General features: G+C 60.2%; 1 protein-coding gene across 5 annotated transcripts; it reads left to right on the plus strand.

Annotated features, from left to right (window-relative positions):
* The first annotated feature begins 253 nt into the window (after positions 1-253).
* TEAD3 (TEA domain transcription factor 3) lies at positions 254-23,780 on the plus strand. 5 transcript variants are annotated; one of them, XM_061442633.1, is made up of 14 exons: positions 254-477; positions 12,030-12,283; positions 15,113-15,177; positions 17,171-17,233; positions 17,364-17,426; positions 19,843-19,854; positions 20,169-20,306; positions 20,521-20,564; positions 20,672-20,733; positions 21,056-21,189; positions 21,866-22,039; positions 22,386-22,526; positions 22,723-22,875; positions 23,479-23,780. In XM_061442633.1, the coding sequence occupies exons 2-14, from the start codon at positions 12,148-12,150 to the stop codon at positions 23,590-23,592; spliced, it is 1,299 nt and encodes a 432-aa protein (XP_061298617.1). In that variant the 5' UTR covers positions 254-477; positions 12,030-12,147; the 3' UTR covers positions 23,593-23,780. The 5 variants fall into 5 exon arrangements, with proteins under 5 accessions (XP_061298617.1, XP_061298618.1, XP_061298619.1 ...); XM_061442634.1 differs by lacking the exon at positions 19,843-19,854; XM_061442635.1 differs by lacking the exon at positions 17,171-17,233 and having other exon boundaries at positions 255-477.
* The last annotated feature ends 698 nt before the right edge of the window (positions 23,781-24,478 follow it).

The following is a 24,478-nucleotide window of genomic DNA, read 5'->3' on the forward strand; positions in this document are numbered from 1 at the left end:
CGGCCCTGGGCTGCATCTCGGGGCTGTGGGCTGGAGGAGGGAGGAAGAGGAGGAGGGTGAGGAAGGCTCCTAGAGGGCGCTGCCAGGGCGCGGGACGAGCCGGGCTCCGGGGCTGCCCTTTCCCTAAAAACGTCCCGGCGGAGGGGAAGCCGCGGAGCTCGCAGCCGCTGCCCCGGGGGTGAGAGCGGGAGGGAGGGCGGGAGGACCGGTGGGAGGAGGAGGAGGTCAGCAGGAGGAGGAGGAGGAGGAAGGCCCGGCCCCGCCGCCTCCTGATTGACTCCCAACTTTCTGCTCCTCCCTTGCATAAACTTTCCCGTCCCTGCGCCTGGCTCCGTGCGCGGACCCGGGAGCCCGCCGTGCTCCCCGCATTCCTGCCGCCCTCCCCGGCCCGGCCCCGGCCCGGTCCCGGCCCGGCCCCGGCCCCGGCCCCGGTCCCGGCACCCGCGGCCGGCCCAGCCCCTCCGGAGCACGGAGCAGGTAAGCGCTCGCCGGGAAGAGACTCCCAACCCCCCTTCCTCCTTCTCCTCCTCCTCCGGCGCCTCCTTCCTCCCGGCCCTCCGGCTGCACCGAGCCCCGCCGGGTGCTGGGGAGGCGGCGGGGTCGCCCCAGCCCTCGCCCCCCCAGCACCCGGCAGCCCCGCCCGTCCCTTTGGGGCTCCCCCCCGACGGGGGTGTTTGTGTGGGGCACAGCCGCGGTGTCCCCAAGGTGTCCCCAACCCCCCCCCCGTTGGGTCCCCAGGGTCCCGCCCCGTCGGGGCTGTTCTGCGCTGCTTCCCCGCTCCGGCTGTTCCCCTGTAGGGACCTACGGGGTTACAAAGAGGCCTTGTGTACGGTATAGCCCGTACGTCGGGAGCAGGCGCCAGGCGTTATAGAAAGAGATAAACGGCCCGGCTGCACCCCCCTCCCCCCGGGAAACAGCACGGGACTGGGGGGCTGAGCCGGGCGGGGGGTGGGGGCTACACGCATGTCACGTTACATGTGTGTCACACGCATGTAGGGGATGACCATACACTGACTGTATGCTAAACACTTTGTGCCTCGTCATAGGGGCGCATTGCTAACGAGGCAGCAATTAGGTGTATAATTTTCAGCCGTGTGTCATCTTTATTATTATTATTATTATTTTATTTTTACACCCTCCTTGTTGGGGTTGGAGTGTGTTTTTTCTTCCTTAACCCCTTTGGAAGGAAAATAAGGCCAAGCCCTCGCAGTGCCACCCGTCTCCACCCCCCGAAACTGCTCAGGTCTGTACTTGGGTGAGAAAAACACCTGTATTTTGGGGAGAAACCATCTGGAAATGGTAGTGGAGGCCCTGCCAGGGCAGTGGGCACCCTGCAGCCTGCCATTGCCGTTGGGTGGTTGGCACGGGGAGAGGTGAGGGCAGAGATCTGGGGGTTTTTGATGCTTTGTGGGGAGCCAGGGCAGGCGACCGTCCCACGGCAAAGCGATAATCTCCGGTGTCAGGCACGCTGGGGTATTTTGGGCTCCGGCGTCCTCTGTCCCCTCCTATCGCTTTACCCGGCACGGGTACGTGCGTGCTGTGAGTCAGGGCTTTGGCACTGTCCCGGGGGGCCCTGCCAGTGGGGCTGCCACCCCCCTACCCGGTTTTGGGCTGCTTGTGGTGATGGGTAGAGAACTGGGGGGCTGCCAGGCTGGTGATCCCCTCCCCTCCACCCACCGGCTCTGGGGGCCTTCATGGCACCAAAGCTCTTCCCTGCACCCACTTTTGGGGTGGGTTGTTTCACTTTGGGATGAGAGAAGAGGATCCCCAAAGTGGATGTGGAGCGAGAGCTCGCCAGGGTCACCCAACAGCAAAACTGGGGGAGAAATGGGTGTGGGGTGGTGGGGCTGGGACCCTGCTTGTGGGAAAAGTGACTGTCACCGTGGCGCTGTCTGAGTGACATTCCCGGCACTTCCCCACTGGAGAGGATGGGCACAAGTGCCCCCTTGAGAGAAGGCCCTGGATTTCGTTGTTTGGGTTTGTGGGGCTGGCGTTCCCATGGGAAGGGGTTGTGGATGAGTGTGGGGTGAGCAGTCACCCCCTCCCAGGCGAGTGACACGGGGGGATGTTTCGGTCCCCAGGAAATGCTGGGCACCCAGATCCCTGCCGGGGCTGGCACCGCACTGGCTTTTCTAACAAAAATAACCCTTTGAAAGCAGCGAGCTCCACAGCGGGCTCCAGCTGCCTTCTGTGAGTGGCACTGGGTATTGCAAGGACCCTCGTCCCCACCGGGGCGCCTGCAGTGTCAGGGCTCAGCTTGGAGCAGGGGGATCCTTCAACCAGGGCATTTTGGGGAGCAAAGTGGTGCAGAGATGAACCTTCCAGCAGCCATCTCACCTCTACCATCACCTTCCTGCAAAGCAAAACCGCCTTCAGCCCCCACGTGCATCAGTAAGAGGGACTTGCATCCATTTCCCATGACATACATGGGACATCACTATCTACCATGAGACCAGAAACAGCATCTCCCTGTAATTGCCATTTAATCCCCGTCTTGCCACCACCAGAGATGGTCGGGAGGTGAATCCCGGTGGCCCTGGCATTGTGCTGAGGGAAGGAGTCTTTCCTGGTGGTGTGGAGCAAGTTGGCTCTGGGAGGAGGGGGTGGCACTGCCAATCAGCTGTAATTAATGTATTAAATAGCGAGTAACTGCATGGCTCCTGTCAAAAGCAGTGAGCACGAGGCCGGTGGCAGGTGAGCTCAGCTGGAAACTGGGGGCATGGGCAATTTTGGGCTGTTTGCAGGAAAATAGTGTGTTTTCCTGCTTTAGTACCTCTTCTGTCCATGGAAGCAGAGAATGGAAGAGCAGAATGGGCTCCAAAGCCCTAATGAAGGGTGCTGCCAAGATTTGCATGGCAAGAGCCATCCCAGGGCTCTTTGTGGGGTCAGGATCCCATCACCGAATGGGACGGATGCTGTCCAAAAAGTGTCCTATCTCTAGGTGCTTACCTCTTACTAAATTCTAGATAGCAATTGCAAGGGGCTGGCGGGGCTGCGAGGTGTTACATCCACTGCTTTGGATGCGATATAACCAAATAGCTTTTATTTCAGGAGCTCCCATCCCTAGGGGATTTGCTGGGTGGCCAGGCCATGCTCTGAGCTCCTCATCCGCGTGTCCGAGGTGTAACCTGGGGTTGGTGCCCAGGCACCTGCGTGTTGCAGCTGGGGCAGGCTCCCGGCGCGCATGGGCGGGCGTTCGCTATTGCCACCGTCACGTGGAGGCTTATGAAATGTTTTTTTGGAGGGAGGAAGGGAGGGAGGTAATGATGGGGTGAGCAGTGGGGCCGTCCCCGTGCCAGCCTGCAGCGGGCACGTGGCAGGGGCAGCCACCCCCCCTCTGCGATAACGCGCGGCCGCATCCTGCTGCAGGTCTGGACATGCTGCTGCAACTCCCGGTGCTCTGGTTTTCCCCGCTTGGTGCAATGAGAGTGAGGGGCCCAGCAGAACCTCCTTGTGGTGCTGGATGGCCACTCGCCTACCCGTGGTGCTGGGGAGTAGGTGGATCATGGCACTGGGCACTGTTTTGGGGTCCCCATGCAGGTTGTTGAAGGGTTTGTGGTGAGCACATGTGGCTGAGAACTTTGGAGGTGACAAGCTGTGAACCCCACGGTCTCATGCTTGGGGTGGCAGCTGGGGATGATGTTCGTATAGGGCTCTGCTTTGGCAGAGCTGATGGGGTCCATAGAAACATGAGTGTCCAGTTGTTGAAGAACATCTATCCTGGTGATGCAGATCCCATTGGAGTGTGTCCCCTCATCTGGTCCCAAATGGATATAATGCTCTCATGTCCCCAGCATCCCGTTTGTTGCCACGAGACAGCAGCAGCACCAAAACCCAGCATGCCCAGTGCCTTCCAGGGCTGTGTCATGAGATGTGCCAGGTCTCCATTGGCTAAAGCCAGCCCACATCTCACCCTCATCCATCCTTTTACAAGCCAGAAGGTGACTTCAGGGCTGCGTTTCACCCTGTAAGAAATAACCCAGGAATCTCTCGCTCGCAGGTGGCTTGCAAGATGCAAGCAATGGAGGAGGCTGGTTTATCCCCTTCCCCCTCGCTGCCGGGGGGGATCAGACGGACCCAGCGTGTGCTCCAGAGCTCCTTCTGCGGGGGGTGGCCGGGGATGGGCCGGCCGAGCTGGAGCTAATTTTAGGTGGTGGGCAGAGCCTTGCGGGAAGCAGCCGGCTGGAGGGAGGGATGTGTGCGGTGCCCAGAGCAGCGGGAGCGAGCACCAGGGTCTGAAGACGCTGCTGTGGGGTTCGGGGTGACCCTGCATTGGCTGGGAGCAGCCGCGGGGCAATGGGGCACACACAGGGCAATGCCTCCACGCCAGGTTTGCATTACCCAGGGAGATGCTGAGCCTCGCGCCGCTCCGTGCCTCAGTTTCCCTGCTGGTGGGTTGGAGGCAGGCGGGCTGGCCGGGCTCAGGGATCCTTGCCTGGGAGCGCCAAGCCTTATTATTTTCCCCCCACGACTGTCTCCTCCTCGCTGCTCGCACAATTAGATCCAGCTGTTCACAATAGCCACTAACTTCTCTCCGGAAGATGTTCAAAGTTTACAGACGCGGCGTGCGTGGAGGATGGGCTGCGATCCCCATGCCAGCTCCTCGCCGCCCGCCCTTCCCCCAGAGGCAGCCAGCTCCTGCCTTCCCCCCCCCCCCTTCCAAGCTTAGGCAATTCGGGTTTAGGACAAAGCACACCCGCACGAAGGCACGCGAGCCCCCGACCCAGGCAAGCGTCGGGTTTTTATTAGCAGGAAGATCCGGGTGCTTTGTAGACCGGGAGCAAAGGTCTGGGGTAGGAGCTGTAGGATCCTGCTTTTTCGCTGCCCGGCTTCTTACCCGCACTCTTGGTTGGGTGAGTTGGCCACGGTGCTGGCTCAGTGAGCCCATACTCACTGGTGGCACGAGTTTGGGTTCTGGCTCTCCCATGGACCTCACTTGCAGCCTTGTCCAGGCGGCATCAAGGAGCAGAGGGTCAGGGTCTGGCTCCGATGTCTGGGTGCTCCCCGGCACTCTTGGGCCACGCTTCTTGCCAGAGATCCTTCCTTCTTTTACCAAGAATCCTGCCCTCATGTATTTTTAGCAACTTTCCTCCCCGAGGATTCCAGAGCAATTTTTCAATCTGCGGGAGCGGGAGTCGCTGTGCCCGATTCCAGCTCTCAGCTTGGGAAGTGGTGAGAGGTGCTGGGAGAAGGCGATGCTCTGCCACGGGCACCCGGCGTGCATGAGGGCGCGTGGTAGAGTGGCGCTACCCCAGAAATATCCCTTTTTGGGAATAAATCACCGATGCAGTTTGGGCAGCTGTAATCACAGAATCAACCAGGCTGGGAAAGCCCTTTCAGCTCATCCAGTCCAACCCTTACCCCAGCACTGCCCAGGCCACCCCTAACCCATGGCACTGAGGCCTCGTCTCCACGCTGTGTGAACACTTGCAGGGACGGTGACTGCAGCCCTGCCCTGGGCAGCCTGTTCCAATGCCTGAGCACCCTCTGGGGCAGGAATTGTTCCTCAGCTCCATCTAAACCTGCCCTGGTGCAGCTTGAGGCCGTTCCCTCTTGTCCCATCCCTTGTTCCTTGGGAGCAGAGCCCAGCCCCCTCCCTTACTACAGCCTCCTTTCAAGCAGTTGGACCATCTCCTGTGTTAAACGCGGACTCTGAGCTTCATGCTCATCATGGTGGGGCAGGGAAGTGTGTCCCCTTCGCAGGGGTGGCACTGCTGTGTCACGTGGGGTCCCAGACCGGAGCATCTCTGTGCCTGAGCCCCCAAAACCTTGTGTCTCCGGTGCTGGGGGGGACCGGTGTTTGCGCCCCAGCCCCTCTGTGTTCCTCTCCCTCCCGGTGCTGAGCGCAGTGGTGCTGCAGCTCGGGCAGCTGCTCCCGGGGCAGGGTTGGGTTTCGCAGGGGTGGAGGCAGCCGGGGGTGGGTGTGAAATGCATTGCAGCCTTCCTCATCCTCCTCCTCATCCTCCTCATCCTCGCCTGCCAGCCGGCATCCCCAGGAAGACGCTTTCCCTGTCCTTGCTCCAATGGCATTAAATAGGGTCAGCAGCACCTGAAACTCCTCCATGCAGGCATTTCTCCACCCAGGAGTAGGTCTGAGGGCTGGAAGGTTATCCGGGACAACTGGCCCACCTGCATGAGGGGACACCAAACTACTGCTGGCCCTTAGGGCTTCCCTGCTCCCAGAGACGCTCTGGACAAGCAGTGCCAGGAGCCCCTTGGGATATGGGACACAGTAGCCACCCTGAGCTCATCTACAGGGGATGTTCAGTATGAGACATCCCAGGTTGGGTGTATTTTGATGCGGGACCAAAGAGAATTCAGCGGTCCCCAGTGGGTGCCAGTGCCTGGCACTGGCTGTGCCACTGGCCACCGGTGCTGGGGATGTCATGGGATGGCCACAGTGGTGGTGGCCTGTGCCCGGCAGGCGACTCCAACCCTGTTGTTTCCATCCAGAACATTTCATAACACAGAGAGCAATTAATGCTGCAAAAGCTTTCTATTTATGCTGGGTGAAACGCCCCGGCCTGGCTGGGCAGGGCGGCCGTAATTGGGCCAGGGAGGGTTACGGTGTCCATCTGTCCCCTGCCCTCTGGTCTTGAACCTGGAGGCTTGAGCAAAACTGGCTCAGGTCCTCCAGCAGCCGAAACCTGGCTCTGCTGCTCTACCCAGGCTGGAGGAAGAGGATATGGAGGGGTTGGTTTGACACCCATGGTTCTGCCGTTAGGAGGAAGCATCTTGGGCTGTGCCCCAGGGTTTGCCTGGTCCCCTCCCTCCTTCCTACCAAAATGTTTGGGGCCAAATCACTTGAGTTTCCTCTTTCTTCACCCTTTGGATGAAGGGTCTGAGCATCCCTCAGCCTTGGGCCGCTGGGTGAGGACCAGCCACATCCCTGCGAGCAAGGGCCTAGGGATTTGCTGGGAGCTTGGGGGACCCTTTGGCTGTGGGGATCCAGTCAGAGCTGGGAGGCACATTCCTGGGGCAGCCCTGGCAGCACCGTGGACCCTGGTGGGATGCTGCCACGTGGCCTCCTGCGGTTTCCCCGCTCCGATTGCTTCCTGAGCCGCCCGCCAAGCCGGAAGGGACAGGAAGCGATAGAGGGGAGGAAATTATTCGAGCTGTCTCACGGGGAGCCAGGCTGGTGTATGGGGGGCTCTGCCATTGCCCTGTCCCCAGTGCACTCTGGGGTCCCTTTGGAGTGAAGGTGGCTGATAGTCCCTGGCAGGGAGGTGCAAACCTGGGTGGGACAGGGCAGAGCGGCCGCTCTTCCCTTCCGTTCCCAAGCTAGGGGATCCCTCACTGCAGCCCGAGAGCTGTTTGCAAGAGGAGCACGATGTAAACAAACTTCCTTCCATTGCCCTCCCCACCGAGCGGGGTCTTGCTTGGCTGCTGTCGCCTGGCTCAATGGGTGCTGGTTGTCCCTGGGATGACTGAACGCAACTTGGATTGTGTTCCCTGTGGGACTGTGGTAGGCTCTGGGGCACGGTGTTCCCAAAGGGTCCCTGGTCGAGCTGCCAAGGGGTCCAGGATTCCTGTGAGAAGCACTTGGCTATTGCAGGCAAAGCGCTGTTGGGTCGTGCTCAGCTGAGCTCCGTGCCTGGCGCTGGGGTCGGCAGGGGACAGGGCAGCATCTTCCCTGCTGTGTCGTGGTCTTGTTGGGGTCCCCTGGGAGCCCTGAGGTTTCTGGGTTTGCTCTGAAGGGCTCTCCAGGCTGGTGGCCGTGGCCGTGAGGGCAGCGTTTATCCAGGGCCTGTTCCCAGTGTCACGGTGTGGGCAGAGGCAGCAGCAGGAACACTGCCCTCAGCCAGTGGTCCCCTGCCTAACACGAGGAGCACGTTAACAAAGGCCTCTGCCTGCCTGCAGCCTGCTGTCAGCCCCCCCAGCAATGTTCGTGCTGAGCCCCATGGGCTGGGGAGGAGCTGGGGTGTGCAGGATCCTCAGCTTTAGAGTTTGCTCATTTGGGGTCTCACAGAGCGGGCTATGGGGGTCTGCAGACTCAGCACGAGGGGCGATGGGGGCTCCTTCTTTCCCCTCACCCCTGGGTGTGGATGCCACTGGTCATGGTGATGGGGAGGGCTGCCGGTGGCCTCGCAGTGCTGCGGCTGTGAAGGTGCAAGGTGAGCACTGCGCGGTGCCAGGCCTGCCCGGGCTTGTCCATGAACTTTTATCCTTTTGCTGTGGGGTCTGTGTGCAGGAGGGAGGGAGAAGGGCTGGATCCCTCCAGGCCTCCTGCACGGGAAGGTGGGATGGAGCTGGGATGCAGCCAGACCCCCCCACCTGGGGTCTGTTGTCCCACCAGTGTCCCCAGCACCGCAGGTGATCATCCTGTTGGGTGCTGGTAGTGCCCTGCCATGGGTTGGGGGAGCCCCCCTTAAGGAGGGAACCTTGGTACTGCTCTTGTCCCCTCAAAAATGGTCTCCACAGGGAACGCTCTGTGCTGCTGACCCCCTCGTGGGCAGATGCTGGTGGCCATGCCCTGAGTCCCTGGTGGACTGTGGCAATAGCATCGCAAAGGGCAATGCTGGACCCAGAGATAGGTGACACAGCCACCAGCCACGGAGGTCAGGGGTGGCTGGGGTAACGCTTTTGGGGCTGAGCACACTGGGGGAGAGGAATACCCCATTCCCCCCATCTTGGTGGCATGGGACAAAGATGGGGACAGGGAGCTCCCCATACCCGGGGGCTTTGTGGGGCTGACAGCCTTGTGGCCCTGCAGCCCTCAGCAGTGATGTCCCCGTGCTCCCATTGCTCTCCCCTGCACTGATCCCTATCGTGGCTGGTTGTGCTGGTCCCGGCAGCACCCTGCTCCTGAGCTCGGCACCCGCACCCAGCCCCAGCGGGTGCCCACCGACCGCTCTGACCACAGACCCTGCCTCCACAAGATTTCCTTCCCGCCACCCAGCAGAAAACACCCTGTCTGAAGCAGCCTTCCCCTGTGCAACCTCCCCTTTGCTTTTGCAGGGGTTAAAGAGGCTTCTTGTGGCTTTTCCAGGCTCTGCAGCCCTCAGCAGCTCTCCCTGACCTGCACAACGGTCTGCGTCACACCCCCACACATGGTGCCAGGGCCAAGCACTGTGATCCTGTGGGAACACCATCCCCTGGCACAGCCTTGGCCTTGCAGGGAGATAAGGGCTTCCCCGGCAACATCCTCCCCTGCCTGTTGTGTGCACCCATCCTGCCACGACTGCGGGACCTTGCAAGGGTGCAGCCCCCTTCCAGCACCCACTAAAAGCCTTGGACTGGAGCATGGTACCCCACAGAGGCATGGGAAGAGGGAGCTGGACGTGGGGGGGTGGTCCCCCTGGTGTGACTGCCAGCCAGTATCCCTGCTTATGGGGGCAAGCATCCCCATGGTGGGGCAAGCATTCCCATGGGAGGTGAGCATCCCCATGGGGGTGAGCATCCCCACCACAGGTCAGTGGTCCTGGGGTCCCCAAGCCCTGCAGAGGTGCCTGCACCACGGGAGGGGTTTTGTCCCCCGGTGCCTGGGGAGCAGCCGAAGGCAGGAGCTGGTGGCATGTTTCCCAGCAGGTCCGGTCACCTCCCTGCCCGGAGCAGGTCTGGCCGGTGGTCCCTCCGCAGCCCGTCCAGCCACACCAGTTTCCTAATTGCTGCTGTTGGTGGTGTTTTGTAAGGGCAGGGTGGAGCGCGGCCCTGGCCGTGCCTTGCGTCAGCGCAGCGCCTTGCACACTCCCTCCAGGAAATCCAGTGTCTCAGCCCAGCCGAAAGCAGGTTCGGTGGAAGAGGAGGAGGAGGAGGAGGAGGAGGAGGAGGAGCTGCTTCCTCGCACCTTGGCAGGAACCCCGGCATCACGCTCCCTCCTCTCCTGGCTTCCCTGCAAAGGCTGGGCTGGGATTTTCCTGCTGCGGGGGGAGCAATGGAGTGGGAAGGGGCTGGGGAGCTCTGGGCTGGGGGACGTGAGCTGGAACCCTGCCTGTACCTGCAGCGTCTGGCACAGGGACGGTGACCCAGGGCACTGGTCATGCTGCTTGATCCAGGATCATGCCTGCATTGGTGCAACCAGCCCCATAGATCTGCTTGCAGACCTATAGCTTTGTCCATGGCCCTATAGCTTTGCCTTTGGTCCTGTCGCTTGGCTATAAAAGCACCCTTCAGCTGGGGAGGACAGGGGGTCTGGTGGCTCCTCCTGGCAAAGCAAAGTCACCCCCAGCATTAGCTTTTGGGGTTTTCCCCTCTCGTGGTGCTGTAGGGTACTGGGATTCTGGGGGTCCTGGGCTGGTGCAGGCCTGTGGGGCCCAGGCCCCCATGGGCTCTGAGGGCTGCAGGGTCTTGGGCTGCTGTGCTGCAGCTGCGGGATCTCTGGTTCCCCTGTCTGGGGGTCCTGGTCTTCTGGGTGTTCTTGGGCTGCCACAGTGGAGCCAGGGCTCAGCACCCAGCGAGGCAGTTGTAGGTGCCACACTGGGACGGAGCCCTACTGCAGGGGAGGACCCACTGGGGCCATCTCCATGTGCTACCTGCATTATCCCTGCCTGGCACCTAGTGTCCTCTTATCCTCCTATATCCTGGACAGTCCACTCGGTTTGGGCAACACATCCCTCTGGAGGGCTGCCCTGTGGAGCAGCACGGCAGCAGGCACAGGATGCTGTGGGATTTGAGGTGCTGTTGGTGTGCTATGGGACTTGGGATAATGCTCAGGATTTTGTGAGACTTGGGGTGTTGTGGGACTTGAGGTGCCACAGGACTCGGTGTGCCATGGGATTTGGGGTGTCATGAGACTTGGAGTGCCATGGGACTCATGGTGCCGCAGAACTCAGTGTGCCATGGGACTTGGTGTGCTGTGGGACTTGGGATAACGACTGGGATGCGGCAGGACTTGGGATAATGATTGAGATGCTGTGTGACTTGGGATAACGGCGGGGGTGCGGTGGGACTTGGGGTGCTGTGGCACTCGGGATAACGTGGGACTCATCCTGCCACAGGGCGCTGCGGGACTCGGGTGCCCCGGGCCCATCCGGCACCGCCGCCGCCTTGGCCGCCTGGCTCCATCCTGCAATCCAGTTCTCCTTATTTGGCCACAGCGCTCGGCAAGAGGGGGAGCAGCAGGCGGGGGGACGGCGGCAGGGGCGGGCGGCAGGGACCAGGGCGGGGCTGACATCACATCAGGACGGGGGAAAGAGAGATGGGGACGGGATGGGGACGGGATTGGACGGGATGGGGGGGGGGGATTTCTTGTTTTATAAAAGGAAAAAATAAAAAAAAAAAGAGAAGAGAAGAGAGAAAAGAGAAGGGCTCCGGGCGCCGGAGCCAGCGGCGGCTCAGTTCCTTTAAAAGGAGATGTCTGCGCCGGAGACCTTTGTACACTCCCAGCCCGTCCGGGAAGCGCGGCGCAGGAGACACCTCTGCGCTCCCACCGCCCGCAGCTGCCGCCAAACATGTTATTGCAAAACAGTGCGCGGGGAGCCGGGCAAGGGCAGGAGGAGGAGGAGGAGGGGGGCTGAAGGCTCCCCAGCATCACCGCGGAGCGCCCGGGCAGAGCATCCTCAGGGCCGGGGGCCTCTCCCGGTGCCAGGGGTAGGGCTCTGGCACATGGTTCCCATTAAGGGGGTCTGGCTTGGAGCAGCCCAATGTCTCCTTTCACATCCCAGCTCTGCCTTTGCCAGCAGAGTGCGGGGTTTGGGGCTGGGGGCAGTTTTTGAGTGTGTGTGGGTGCTGGTGTGGGGCTGGGGCTCACAGGCTGTGGGGCTGCTGCTGCCCCGTCCTGAGGTGTCACCCATGGGCACCATGTGCCCAAGCTCCTCATGGATAATGCAGCATCTGGGCTGTTTCCTTCCCCAAATTTTCTAGTTTGACCCTGGGAGATCACTGGTGGCTTGGATTTGGGAGTACTCATAGAAATCAAGGCTCTGCCCCCAAGGAAAGCCTGTTTGTGGGTGTGATGCCTTGCACCAGGATGCTGCTCCCAGCTGTGGGTACAGCAGGGGACAGGGCCAGTGCTAGGAAATGACCTTCATGCTGTCACTGCAGCTCTAGTGAGGGTCTCTGGGTCTAACTGGTGTCCCTGTGTCCTGCAGGTTGTCGTGTGTCCGTGGGGGCTCGGGATCGGAGCCCAGAGCAGCCAGCACCATAGCGTCCAACAGCTGGAACGCCAGTGGCAGCCCCGGGGAGGGGCGGGAAGATGGCCAGGACGGCATGGACAAGAGTCTGGACAATGATGCCGAGGGTGTGTGGAGTCCGGACATCGAGCAGAGCTTCCAGGAGGCGCTGGCGATCTACCCCCCCTGCGGCCGGCGGAAAATCATCCTCTCGGATGAGGGCAAGATGTACGGTGAGTGATGGGGTGAAGCAAAACCTCCTGCCCCAAACCCACACTGGGGCATCACCTTCAAGCATCCCCCAACAGCAGAAGCAGCTACTCTGGGTGCATCCCAGAGCTGGACCAGGGAGGTGGCAGTGACCCGCATCCCCTCCCTCTGCCTGGCTCTCCCTCCTGCTCCCTCCCTCTCTCGGCCCTGCCGGAACGACTGGTTTGGTGAAGCCGTGGGGCAGGGAGCGGGTGCGGGACTGCGGGGCCAGCACCAGCCCTCCCGTTCCCGCGCGCCTCCGCATCGCTCCCAACCCTTCCCAACCGGACCTGGGGATGGGCAGCACCCTGTGGTGAGAGCCACCAGCCCACCCTGAGCCACCTGCACCTGGCTCAGCTGTCAGTGGCTTTGCTGGCAGCAGCAGGGCTGGTTGGCCCCACTGGTGCAATGAGTTTGGGAGTGCTCTCAGCCTAGTTTCTGGTGTCTCTTGGAACACTTCCGTCTTGGCAGCTCTGCAGTGGGGAGGAAGAGGATGAGGATGGATGATGTGGACAGGAGGTGATGCTGGCACGGGGTGTATGGTGCCACCAAAGAGCAGGGGAAGGTGTCATGGTGTCCCCGTCCCTCCTCCCCTCCACCTCCCATGTTGTCACCCCCAGGGCTGGTGACCTCGGGCATGGCTCACGATGTCACCATCACCCTGCAGTGCCAAAGGCTGGCACCTCCGTTCCCAGCCTCCAGAATCCACCCACCCAGGATGTCACTTGCCGTGGCTCACAGAGAAGGGCAAAGAGGCTGAGGCTTGGTGGTGATCACCGTGCCACTGTCCCCATCCCCAGCTCCCTGTGCCAGCCTGCTTGCTGGGGCCCCCAAAGCGGAGTGGGGGGGGTAGCACAGGGCTTCCCAAGCGGGTGCATTTTTTGGATTTCTCCGGGAATAGCTGAAGTGCCGCCGGGAGCCTGGCCCTAACGCCGAGCCCCGACCGGTTTTTCCAGCCTTTCGGAGACATCTGGCAGCTGCTTAAAGAGGCAGCGCCCCCCCCCCCCCCCCCCCCCCCCCCCGGCAGATCCTTTTCATCTCCCTCCACCCTCCCCAGCACCTCCCCACTCCAGGACCCCCAGCCAGTGGTGCTGAGCTTACTGGGGACCCCAAGAGCCACCGGTGGCACCGGCGATGCCAGCATCTGACATAAAGGTGCTTTGGGGCCGCTGCTTTCCACCACCCACCTCTTCTAGGGTGTCCCATGGGATGCCCATGGCCACAGCAGCCTGTGCCCCACTGATGCCAGCAAGCAGGTGGGAGCTGGGGGGCTGGGACTGGCCCCCGCTCTCCACTCGCTGCCCGCCGGGTTATTTTTAACGCAGCCCGTCCAACTGGTTCACGTGGTGGTGTCAGGGGAGAGGAATTTGGGGAATGTGGTAATTTGGAGGAGGACGTGCCCTCTCGGAGGGAATGGCACGAGCCCTGGTGAATCACGGGGGACAGGGACCGGCCTGGGTGAATCATGGGGGACAGGGACAGTACAGCCCGGGGTGGTGGCTGGGGCGAGGTGCGAGGCAGGATGGGTGCAGGAGGTGCTGGCTGCTGCCCACAGGAAGGCACCCACATTTATTTCCCTTATTTATTTATTTCCCATATTTATTTCATATATTTATTTCATATATTTTCCTTGGTCTGGGTAAGGAGAGGAAGAGACTCAGGAGCTGATGTGACCTGGAGGCTGCTGCAGGGCTGGGTACCCCCAGGCTGGGGCTCAGCACTGGATCCCCTCCACCCACACCCCATAGCAGGCATCATCTCCCTCAGCTTTGGAGGACACCCATGTGGCCTTTCCCTTTGTTAGGCACCGACGAGGCCAGGGCGCAGGCTGGGAATAGCAGCAGCAATGGGAGCTGTGCTCAGTGCTTCAGGGTGCCACTGGGATGCGCCCCATTGCCAGCACCCATCTCGAGCACAGCGCAGCCATCCCCTATGGCACCTGGCCCTGTCTGTCCCTGTGTGTGTCCCTCCTCCTCCAGGAAGTCCCAGTTGCTCCAGGGCTGGTTGTGCTGGAAGGATGGGGGGGGAGGGGGGGGGGGGGAGTGATCGTAGATCTACTTTTTAAGGGATGTATTTTTTTGAAGCCAAAACCCGCTCCAAGGGCATTTCGACAAGTTCCAACCGCGACCATCTGGTCCATGGAGCTCCATGTGGCGTTCCCGGCCGCCCCCGAGCGCGGGGGGCACGGCGGGGGGGGGCCGCGGCCGGCACAAGAAAGCTCCCGGCTGCTCTGACGTTCGAGCAGAGATTGGCCACAGCTGGCCCCCAAAATGTGGTGCAAAAGCAACTTCTGCTTCGAATTAGACCCGGGACGTTAGGAAATAGTGGTGGAAAGGCCAGCGCCAGCTTGCGAACGGGAAGCGGGGAGCCGGGGGGGGGCGCCCCAGGGTCCAGGTGGGAAGGGATGCAGGGAGCGGGTTCATGGGTCCTCTCAGGGTGCCCTGTCTGGGCTTTGAGGGGTCCGTGGAGACCCGTTTGGGGACAGGGCTGTGGTGGGGTCCGTGGGGGGCCGCTGTCACCCCCCTTGAGCCCCCTTGTGTTTGGGGGCTGCCAGACCCAGTGGGTGCCGCTGGCCTGGAGGGGTCTGGCCACGTCCCCTAGGGTCACCCCAACATCCCGTCGAGCCACCCCATGTCCCCTCGGGCCAGAGAGCTGTCGTGGCAGCGCCATCTCCTGGCAGTGCCTCCTTCGTTAAGAACTTGCCTCATTTAAGGAGTAGCCTCATTAAGGACCAGCATCTTCAGCCTGGGTTGGGGGGTGCTGGTGCCCCTGTCCCCCATTTCCCCCGGGCTGACCCTTGGCTCTGCTGGCAGGTCGTAACGAACTGATAGCCCGGTACATCAAGCTGCGGACGGGGAAGACGCGGACGAGGAAGCAGGTGAGGGCATAGCTGTGCTTCTCCTCTTGGGGGGACTCTGGGGGTGCAGGGGGAGGGGTCAGGTAAGCCTGGGGGCGAGTGGGTGCCCGGCTGCATCACCCATCCTCTGTATCCCCTCCTGGAGCCACCGTTGCTGCCAGCAGGACCCTCATCCTCTGCAAGGAGCTTTGTTTTCAAGCACAAACACCCTCGGGATGGTCAGTGCCAGCCTGATCTGTGGGTGCCCTGAAATCTGGGGTATGGGGCAGGCAGCACCCAGCCCTTCCTGGCTGTGCTGGGGTCACCCATGGGAGCAGGAGCCTTGGAATCTCCCATACGAGCAGTGTGTGCATCCACGCACATCCATGCATCCCTTTGCTGCTCCACCTGGATCTGGAGACCGTTCCCACCTCTGGCCCTTAGAATCATGGAATCAACCGGGCTGGAAAAGCCCTTTAAGCTCATCCGATCCAACCTTTACCCCAGCCCTGCCAAGACCATCCCTAACCCATGGCACTGAGGCCTCGTCTCCACGCTGTGTGAACACTTGCAGGGACGGTGACTGCAGCCCTGCCCTGGGCAGCCTGTTCCAATGCCTGAGCACCCTCTGGGGCAGGAATTGTTCCTCAGCTCCATCTAAACCTGCCCTGGTGCGGCCTGAGTCTTTATGCTGATTGTGCCAGACACCACAGTGAAGGCATCCCCAAAGCCCCCAGGCTGATCCCAAGGTGTCCCCATCTGGCCAGGGGAGAGGCTGTGCAGGTCCTGGGTACCTGGGAGTCCCACAGAGCCCTTGCTCCAGCCTCGCTGCCCTGTAAGGATTGGTGCTGAGGGAAACCGGTGCCAGCAGGGCAGGGAGCAGGCAGTGGTCCTCCATTGCCTGCATGAGCAGGGTCTCATCCATCCCAGCAGCTTCACCCTTCTGCCAGAGATCAAACCTATGTGAGGACACACTGCCCTTGAAGGGATGTGTCTGTTTATCACATGTCTGGTGGCTTTTTCCTCCCCTCTGTGGTGGTCCCCAGCCAGGAGCTGGTGACCCATGGTGCTGGGAGTGGGTTTGTCTCCCACTGCAGGGGACTCATGGGTTTGGAGCATGGGGACACTTGTGTTGGGACTGTCCCGTGCCACAAGTCCCTTCAAGGGAGGGACACTGGTCCCCAGGCACTGGCTGGGGGACATCCCTCCAGGACTGATGCTGGAGGGAGAGGGACCAGGGTTCAGCCACTGTCCCGGCGTTCAGACCAGCGCTGAGAAGTGCTTTATTTCTGGCTTGAAGCCTCAACTGGCTCCCTGGACCCCTTCTTCATGTGGGGAAGGATTCAGTGCTGGGTGACAGCACTCCCAGGGGAGAGTGCATGTGGCACTGTCCCCTCTGTGCAGTCGTGTCCTGCACAGCCTGTTGTCCAGCTTGGCGCTGGTGGGAGAAGTATCTTGCCTGTCCCCTTCCTGCCTGTACATCAGCCCCTTTGCTTTGGATCCTGCTCTTAGGAGGGCCTAGACACCAAAACCTCACAACACTTCTCACCTTTCCCACCTGCAAAATCAGCAGGAGCCTCAGGGGAATGAGCTGGTCCCTCCTGGAGCTCCCTTGGGACCTGCATACCCGCTGCAGGATAACCCAGGGGCCCCTCAAACCAGCCGGTTTGTACCCTCAACACTGCAAGCAGCAGCTCATTGCACTCACAGGGGCTGGGGGTTCTGTCTGGGAAGCCCCAAGACATGGTAAACATGGACCCCCCCCGAACTGCATCAGCTTCACTCTGAGGAGCTTCGCCCCAAACAGGGGGGCACAAACCAGCATCAATCAGTGCAGCAGCACCAGAGCCCCTCCAGTTTTGCTCTCTCCAGCTCGTGGCAGGCACAGGACCCTCTGCATCTCCAGGAGCATCACCCCCTGCGCTCCTCCCCTTTTCCATGCTCCCTTCCCCAGGAACATCATCCCACCTCGCAGGGATGAACACATCTTCACGCTCTCTGTGTTTTCCTTTCCGAACGGCATGGCGGGCGCTAGGTGTCCAGCCACATACAGGTTCTAGCTCGGAAGAAGGTGCGGGAGTACCAGGTTGGCATCAAGGTACGTTGGTGCCCTTGCCCAGGTGTCCGCGGCGGTGTCTCTGTGAGCATGGGCAGCCCCTTTTTCCTCCTTCCTCCTTTCCTCTGGTTGACGGCTCTGCTGTTCCCCCTCTCCTGCTCTCTCTCTGCAGGTCTCTAGCCACTTGCAGGTTCTTGCCCGGCGGAAATCTCGTGAGATTCAGTCCAAGCTGAAGGTACGCGCCCGCCGCCGCGCCCGCTGACCACTAACGCCCTCGGCTCTGCGGTGTGCCGCTTGCTTTCCTTTACTACCTCTGGTTTGGTGGTTTTGGTTTTCCTTCCCCCTCCCTCGGCTTCTGGGACCAGATGGGTTTTTAGAGGCATCACTGCAGGATGCACAGAGAAGTGCAAGGATGGGAGGGGAGGCAGAGCCCTTCCTTCTCCCCCAGAAGAGTGAATTTGGGTGCCAAATCCCCTCCTGTCACCCAAGCAAGGACTCCACTATGGGGAAATGGGGGTTTAAACCTCCTCTGGTGATCCGTGGGGCTGCACCCCTCTTTTGGGCTATCAGGAGTTCTCCCAGGAAGGGTAGGACCTCCTCCCCAAGAGCAGCCAGCAAGACAGTGAGGGTCAAACAAGGGGTGCAAAGGGCTGTCCCCCTGTAAGCTGAGACCTGGCCCCACTGGTGACGGGTGCTGGTAGGACATGGGCAGAAGTAGGGGGGTCCTCGGGTCTCTGCAGGCTGCCAGCTCAGAGACTTCTGATGGAAGAGGGTCTGAATATGGCCAAGGTGGCAGCTCAGGGATGAGGACGGCAGTGGGTCCAGATGGGGCCATGCTACTGTGGAGGGGACACAGGGGTCCCAGGAGGAGAAGTGGGGGTGCCAGGGCAGCCCGTGATTCCAGGAGCCAAGGGAGCCGAATGAGGAAAATCTGGATCATCCTCTCTTCTCTGGTTCGCTTTTCTTTCCTTCCTTCCTCCTAACTGGAGCCCAACTAACCCTTCCGTAACTGGTCCCACTGTGCTTCGTGGCGGTGGTGGGGAGGATGATGATGGGGCACGAGCAGGACTGGGGGCATTGACAAAGGACCGAGCCCTGCTCAGATTGGACCCGCATGGTGCAAGGTGTGGAGCAGAGTGGTCCTCACTGCACTGCCACCCATTGAGGACAGCAGCTCCAGGCTGGGCTGTGCACGCTGGGGTGTTCCCAGCTTAATCCCAGACTGTCACACCAGGAAGCATGTCCATGGGCAGGATCCAGGGGGGACACCTGCTGCCTTGCCGAGGAGCCCAGAAAAGGTTCCAGCTCCCTGCCATGACCTCCAGGTCCCAAAGGCATCATCTGCTCCCTGTGTCCCTGTCCTGGATGCTGTGCCCGAGTGTCCAGCACTGAGGCTGGCAGTGGGGCCACTGTCAGAGCTGGCGCTTGCATTTTGGCACCCAGAGCTTTAACAAGCTCTGGCTCACCCTGCCCGGGAGCCCACCAAGCCATAACCTCCACATCCCTTCAGCAGGGACAATGGTGCCCCATGAGTGGGGTGCCAGGAGTGCTTCCACCCCCTGTAGGTTTGGTCTGGGGGGGAAGCTAGGAGAGGGCACCCAAAACTATTTTGGGAGGCTCCTCTGGGCTCATGCACCTTAAACGCAGCTCCCAGCCCCGAATCAAATAGATAAAAACCAGCTTCCCTTATTGCAGGGCCCAGGGCAAGGGGGAGTCAGAGGCAGGAATGACCCCTGGAGTTGGGATGGAGGCCAGTGTCCATGGCTGCGCTCTCCGTCCCTGGCCATGCTGCCTGGAGGAATCCAGCAGGGAACAGCCAGGGCAGGGATCCCTTTAAACAATACACTGTGGATGCGAAACATCTTTTCCCAGCCATCCTGGGAGGCAAAGCCGGGCATGGGCACCCCTCTGCCCTCACCCAGTGCCTGTCCTATTGAATGGAAACTCCCTCCCGTGAGCAATAGAAGTATTTTAAGCTGCAGTCATGCACGTGTTAGTGCTGCGTGCGGCTGCATGCCCATGCTCCTGCGCTGCCCCAGGTGGAAACAGATGAAGTGATTGATCCCTGAGGAGGGTTCAGAGGGAAAACAGGCTGTGCGGTGGGACCAGCACCATGTGTCCTGGTGATGTGGCTGGAGGAGCAGCCCTACCGTGAGGGAAGACCTCGGAGCCCTCCGCTCCTGCCCAGCAAAAGGCAAAGGCAAAAAGAATTGGTCTCCTATAGGAACGTACACAGGGCACAGATGGGTTGTGCCCAGGGTCTTCCTTGTGGTGCTGTAGGGAATTTGGGGCTGGGCAGGACAGGAGCTGGTGGCTCTTCCTCTCTGTGCCCTGGCTGCAAGTGTTGGGGTTTGCTGAGGAGGTTGTGAAGGATGTTAAAGGTTGCAGAGGTTATGACAAAGCCAACAGAGATGCTGGCTGACAATCCCCCAAGACAGTGGGCAGGCTTTGGCGTCCCATTCGGGGGGGCTGGGGTTAAGCCCAGGCATCGGTGCCCACCATGTGCATCCCGTGGTCGAGGGGCTCAGTCCCCAGACCAGGCTGTGTTGATGAGCTGGGGGGGGGGGGGGATACCCCACTGGGGGTGCACACAGTGCCCACAGGCTCCCACGAGGCTCTAACCTTTGTTTTTTCCTTTCTTTTGTGGACAGGCCATGAACTTGGTAAGTTGAGCTTGGGTTTGTGATGCCTTTTGTTCCCCATTGCTTTTGCCTGCTCCTGTGGAGGGGCTCAATCCTCTGCATCCCCGAGGGGGTGGACAGGGGCGATACCTTCCAGCCCCAGCGGCTCTTGCCCAGGGGACGTTTGCAAGCTTCAAGCATTTATTAACAAGAGTGCTTTTGGGGTGGGGTGGGCATCCACTTGCCCTGGCCCTTTGGCTGGGCTGCACGACCAGCTCCAAGCTTTTGTACACTCAGACTGAGGGGGGGTCTCAGTTTGCCCCTATAACTCCCCATCTCCCTCCTGTCCCCCCCAGGACCAGGTCTCGAAGGATAAGGCTCTGCAGAGCATGGCTTCCATGTCCTCCGCGCAGATCGTATCAGCCAGCGTCCTGCAGAACAAGCTCAGCCCCCCTCCTCCTCTTCCTCAGGCTGTCTTCTCCGCTGCCCCCAGGGTGAGGACAGCCCCACGAACCCATACAGGGACACCCTGGGGTGGGGGGGACACGGATCCTGCACAGGGGACAAGGGGATAGTGTTTGATGGCCATGCTCAGCCCTGGTGGCAATGCAAGGGGGGATATGGGGACTCAAGGCAGTTTGAAGCAGGCAAGGAGGGGAATTTGGGGGTGTCACAAGCCGCTGACTCTTCCCTGTGCTGTTCTCCCAGTTTTGGAGTGGGCCTATCCCAGGACAGCCTGGACCCTCTCAGGAGTAAGTATGAGACCCCTCCACTGCCCAGTGCTGGGCAAGACCCCCCCTTGGTGAGGGGCTGGGGTAACCCAGGCTTCGTTAACCTAATGATGCTCTTTGCTTTCCAGCATTAAACCATTTGCACAACCAGCTTACCCCATCCAGCCACCCATGCCTCCATCACTAGCCAGTAAGTGCTACCCTTGCCCTCCTTAGAGGGACTGCAACCTGCTTGGTCCTGTTTGTCCTCTGCCCTGTGCCACCCTCCCACCACCTCCTGCAGGTTCTAGGGGAAAAAAATGGGTTTAAACCCAGCAAAAAGCTCCAGGATGAGCAGGACCCTGCTGCTCCCGGCTCTGTCTCCTCCCACCTCCACGTCACTTTCCCTTTTCATCCCATGTTTTGGCCATCCCATGGGAAGGCCCCTGTGTTGGGAGATCTGGGTGGGTGGGGGATACAATAGGACAGCAGTGCAGGGGGGTTCACCCCATGGTGTCCGTGTCCCCCTCCAGGTTATGAGCCCTTGGCTCCGCTCCCACCAGCCGCCTCGGCCGTGCCGGTCTGGCAGGACCGTACCATCGCCTCCGCCAAGCTCCGGCTCCTCGAGTACTCTGCCTTCATGGAGGTGCCACGGGATGCTGAAACGGTAACGGTCCCCTGCGTGTCCCCAGCACCTGGGTGGGATGTGCCTGTCCCCATGCTTGGTTTGGGTTGAAGGGACCTTAAAGCTCCTCCAGCTCCAACCCCTGCCCACGGGCAGGGACCCCTTCCACTAGAGCAGCTTGCTCCAAGCCCCTGTGTCCAACCTGGCCTTGAACACTGCCAGGGATGGGGCAGCCACAGCTTCTCTGGGCACCCTGTGCCAGCGCCTCAGCACCCTCACAGGGAAGAGCTTCTGCCTTAGATCCAACCTGAACTTGCCCTGTTTCAGTCTGAACCCATCACCCCTTGTCCTATCACTGCAGTCCCTAATGAAGAGTCCCTCTCCAGCATCCTTGTAGCCCCCTTCAGACACTGGAAGCTGCTCTGAGGTCTCCATGCAGCTTCTCTTCTCCAGGCTGAACAGCCCCAGTGTTCTCAGCCTGGCTCCACACAGGAGGTGCTCCAGCCCCTGAGCATCCTCATGGCCTCCTCTGGCCTTGCTCAAACTGCTCCATGTCCTGGAGCAAGCAGGCTCCATGAGAGCAGCGCAGAGGGGCAGGATCACCTGCTGCTACCTCTTGTTTTGATGCAGGCCAGCACAAGGGTGGTTTCTGGGCTGCAAGCTTACCTCCTGCTTCACCTCACCTCTCGTTTTCATCTCCCCACCCCGGTCCTTACAGTACAGCAAACACCTCTTCGTACACATCGGGCAGACGAACCCCTCGTACAGTGACCCACTGCTGGAGGCTGTGGACATCCGCCAGATCTACGACAAGTTCCCCGAGAAGAAAGGTGGCCTCAAGGAGCTCTATGAGCGTGGGCCCCAGAACTCCTTCTTCCTCGTCAAATTTTGGGTACGATGCTGGGAGGATGAAGATGGGGAGGGTTGTCCTTGAGCCATGGGCTTGATGCAGGTTGCCAGCATAGTGAGAGCATCTTGGGCAGCTCATAAGCTGGTGTCCCCTATTCCCATGGAGAGCTGGGTGGTATGTCACCTAAGAGGACCCCATCTCTGCTCATTGTAGAACCATGGAATGGTTTGGGTTGGAAGGGACCTTAAAGCTCATCCAATTCGAAACCCCTGTGTCCAACCTGGCCTTGAACACTGCCAGGGATGGGGCAGCCACAGCTTCTCTGGGCACCCTGTGCCAGCGCCTCAGCACCCTCACACTTCTTCCCTCTATCTTACATCATTTCCAGGCGGATTTGAACAGCACGATCCAGGACGGGCCAGGGACTTTCTACGGTGTCAGCAGCCAGTACAGCAGTGCAGAGAACATGACCATCACGGTCTCCACCAAGGTGTGCTCCTTTGGGAAGCAGGTCGTGGAGAAGGTGGAGGTGAGTCCCACGCCCCACTGCATCAGGAAGGGGTGGGAATCGGGTCCACAGTGGGTTCCAGGATGGAGAAAGCCCCAGAGCTGGGTGTAGGACTCATGGGAGCGGAGAGGCCATCTTCACCATGTCCCAGTTGGCCACCGTGTGGTTTTCCGTGTGCCATTGGGTTCCCAGTGCTCACCCTGGCTGTGCCCCACAGACGGAATATGCACGGCTGGAGAACGGCCGGTTCGTCTACCGCATCCACCGGTCTCCCATGTGCGAGTACATGATCAACTTCATCCACAAACTCAAGCACCTCCCTGAGAAGTACATGATGAACAGCGTCCTGGAGAATTTCACCATCCTGCAGGTAATTCCCTTCCTTTTCCAGGGAGCATTTCCCACCCTGACACAGCCTGCTGTGTGCTACCTGATCCCAGGGCACTCAGCCTTGGCAGTGCATATACACCTGAGCCCCCAAAAACTGGGTAGCAAGCTCTTGGTAGTGCAGTTAAATTGGTTGTGCCTAAGCCTGTGCAACACCCCAAATGTCTCTACAACTGCCTGACAGGAGGATGGAGCCAGGAGAGGGCTCGGCTCTGCTCCCAAGGAACATGGGAGAGGAAACGGCCTCAAGCTGCACCAGGGCAGGTTTAGATGGAGCTGAGGAACAATTCCTGCCCCAGAGGGTGCTCAGGCATTGGAATAGGCTGCCCAGGGCAGGGCTGCAGTCACCAGCGTGGAGACGAGGCCTCAGTGCCATGGGTTAGGGGTGGCCTTGGCAGTGCTGGGGTAAGGGTTGGACTGGATGATCCAAAAGTTTTTTTCCTACCTGATTGATTCTAGGGTTCTAAATAACAGGTAGCACATTTTTCATGGTGCAATTAAAGTGTCCGAGCCCATCAACCCCACGAGTAACAGCATCTCCCCATGGGCACAGCCCCATCCTGATGCACTGTGTGCTCTGCCGCAGGTTGTTACCAACAGGGATACCCAGGAAACTTTGCTCTGCATTGCCTTCGTCTTCGAGGTGTCCACCAGCGAGCACGGCGCCCAGCATCATGTCTACAAGTTGGTCAAGGACTAGGGGCCCTTGGGGACAGGTGGGGGTATGAAGGGTGCGGGGTGAGGGGGCTGTGCTCAGCAGGCACCCGCGCCCACTGCCTCGTGAGGAGTCATTTGAAGTGAGGAGGAGGAGGAAGAAAAACAATAGCCAAAAAAGACTGACTTGTGACGCAGATGTTTTCGACTTAGGAACAGTTTCTTTTTTTTTTTTTTTTAAATAAATAAAAAAAAAAAAAGAAGAATGGGAAAGGAAGTGTAGGGAGAAAGGAAAACCGCATCCAGAGCTGGATGGGGAGAGGCTGAGGAAGGCCGGGAGCCCATCGGTCCACTGCCAGCAGCGGGATGTCGGAGCAGAGGACAACCCCTCCTCTCACCCCGCACCTGAGGGTCCTGATCCCAGTCCTGAGCGGAGAGGAGCGAGTACGGATGGGCTGGAGGGTATGGCAGCAGCATCACTGCAGGTCTGATCCAAATCCGATTGGCATCAGTGCTGCCTGGAGGCTGGTGGGGACATGGGGATGGAATGTTGAGGTTGGGGACATGGGGATGGAATGTTGAGGTTGGAGCAGGGTAGGACAGGGTGGAGAGGACCCAGGATGCTCCTTCTCCATGCCCCGGTGAGGCACTGGGAGCCGGTGGCACAGAACTGGGAGGCCATTGACGATGCAATCTTGGTTTTTTATGGCTCTTTTTTTTTCCTTTCTTTTTTAAATTAAAGTGCTTTTTAATACTTTTTAAGAAGACACCATGCTTGTAACCAGGACTGTGACCCTCTGTGGTGTCCAGGACCTCCTTTCACCCCCTGTGCTGGTGATGGAAGAGGTGACACAATAGTTTGATGGGTCAGAGTCATGCTGGGCTTGGGGAACAGCTCCTGTAGGGAAGATTTGGGGGTGTCCCCATTCCAG

This window comes from Pezoporus flaviventris, unplaced genomic scaffold (assembly GCF_033815535.1).
Source record: "Pezoporus flaviventris isolate CSIRO_AGI_PZ_B2104156 unplaced genomic scaffold, CSIRO_AGI_Pfla_v1 ptg000228l, whole genome shotgun sequence".
NCBI classification, from domain to species: Eukaryota; Metazoa; Chordata; class Aves; order Psittaciformes; family Psittacidae; genus Pezoporus; species Pezoporus flaviventris.

Excerpts from the sequence above, each read along its gene's own strand:
- TEAD3 (XM_061442633.1), top strand. The coding sequence starts at position 12,148 with ATGGACAAGAGTCTGGACAATGATGCCGAGGGTGTGTGGAGTCCGGAC. Across the intron at positions 17,234-17,363 it reads AGTACCAGGTTGGCATCAAG|GTCTCTAGCCACTTGCAGGT; the intron begins GTACGTTGGTGC and ends CTCTCTCTGCAG. Across the intron at positions 22,876-23,478 it reads AGAATTTCACCATCCTGCAG|GTTGTTACCAACAGGGATAC; the intron begins GTAATTCCCTTC and ends GCTCTGCCGCAG.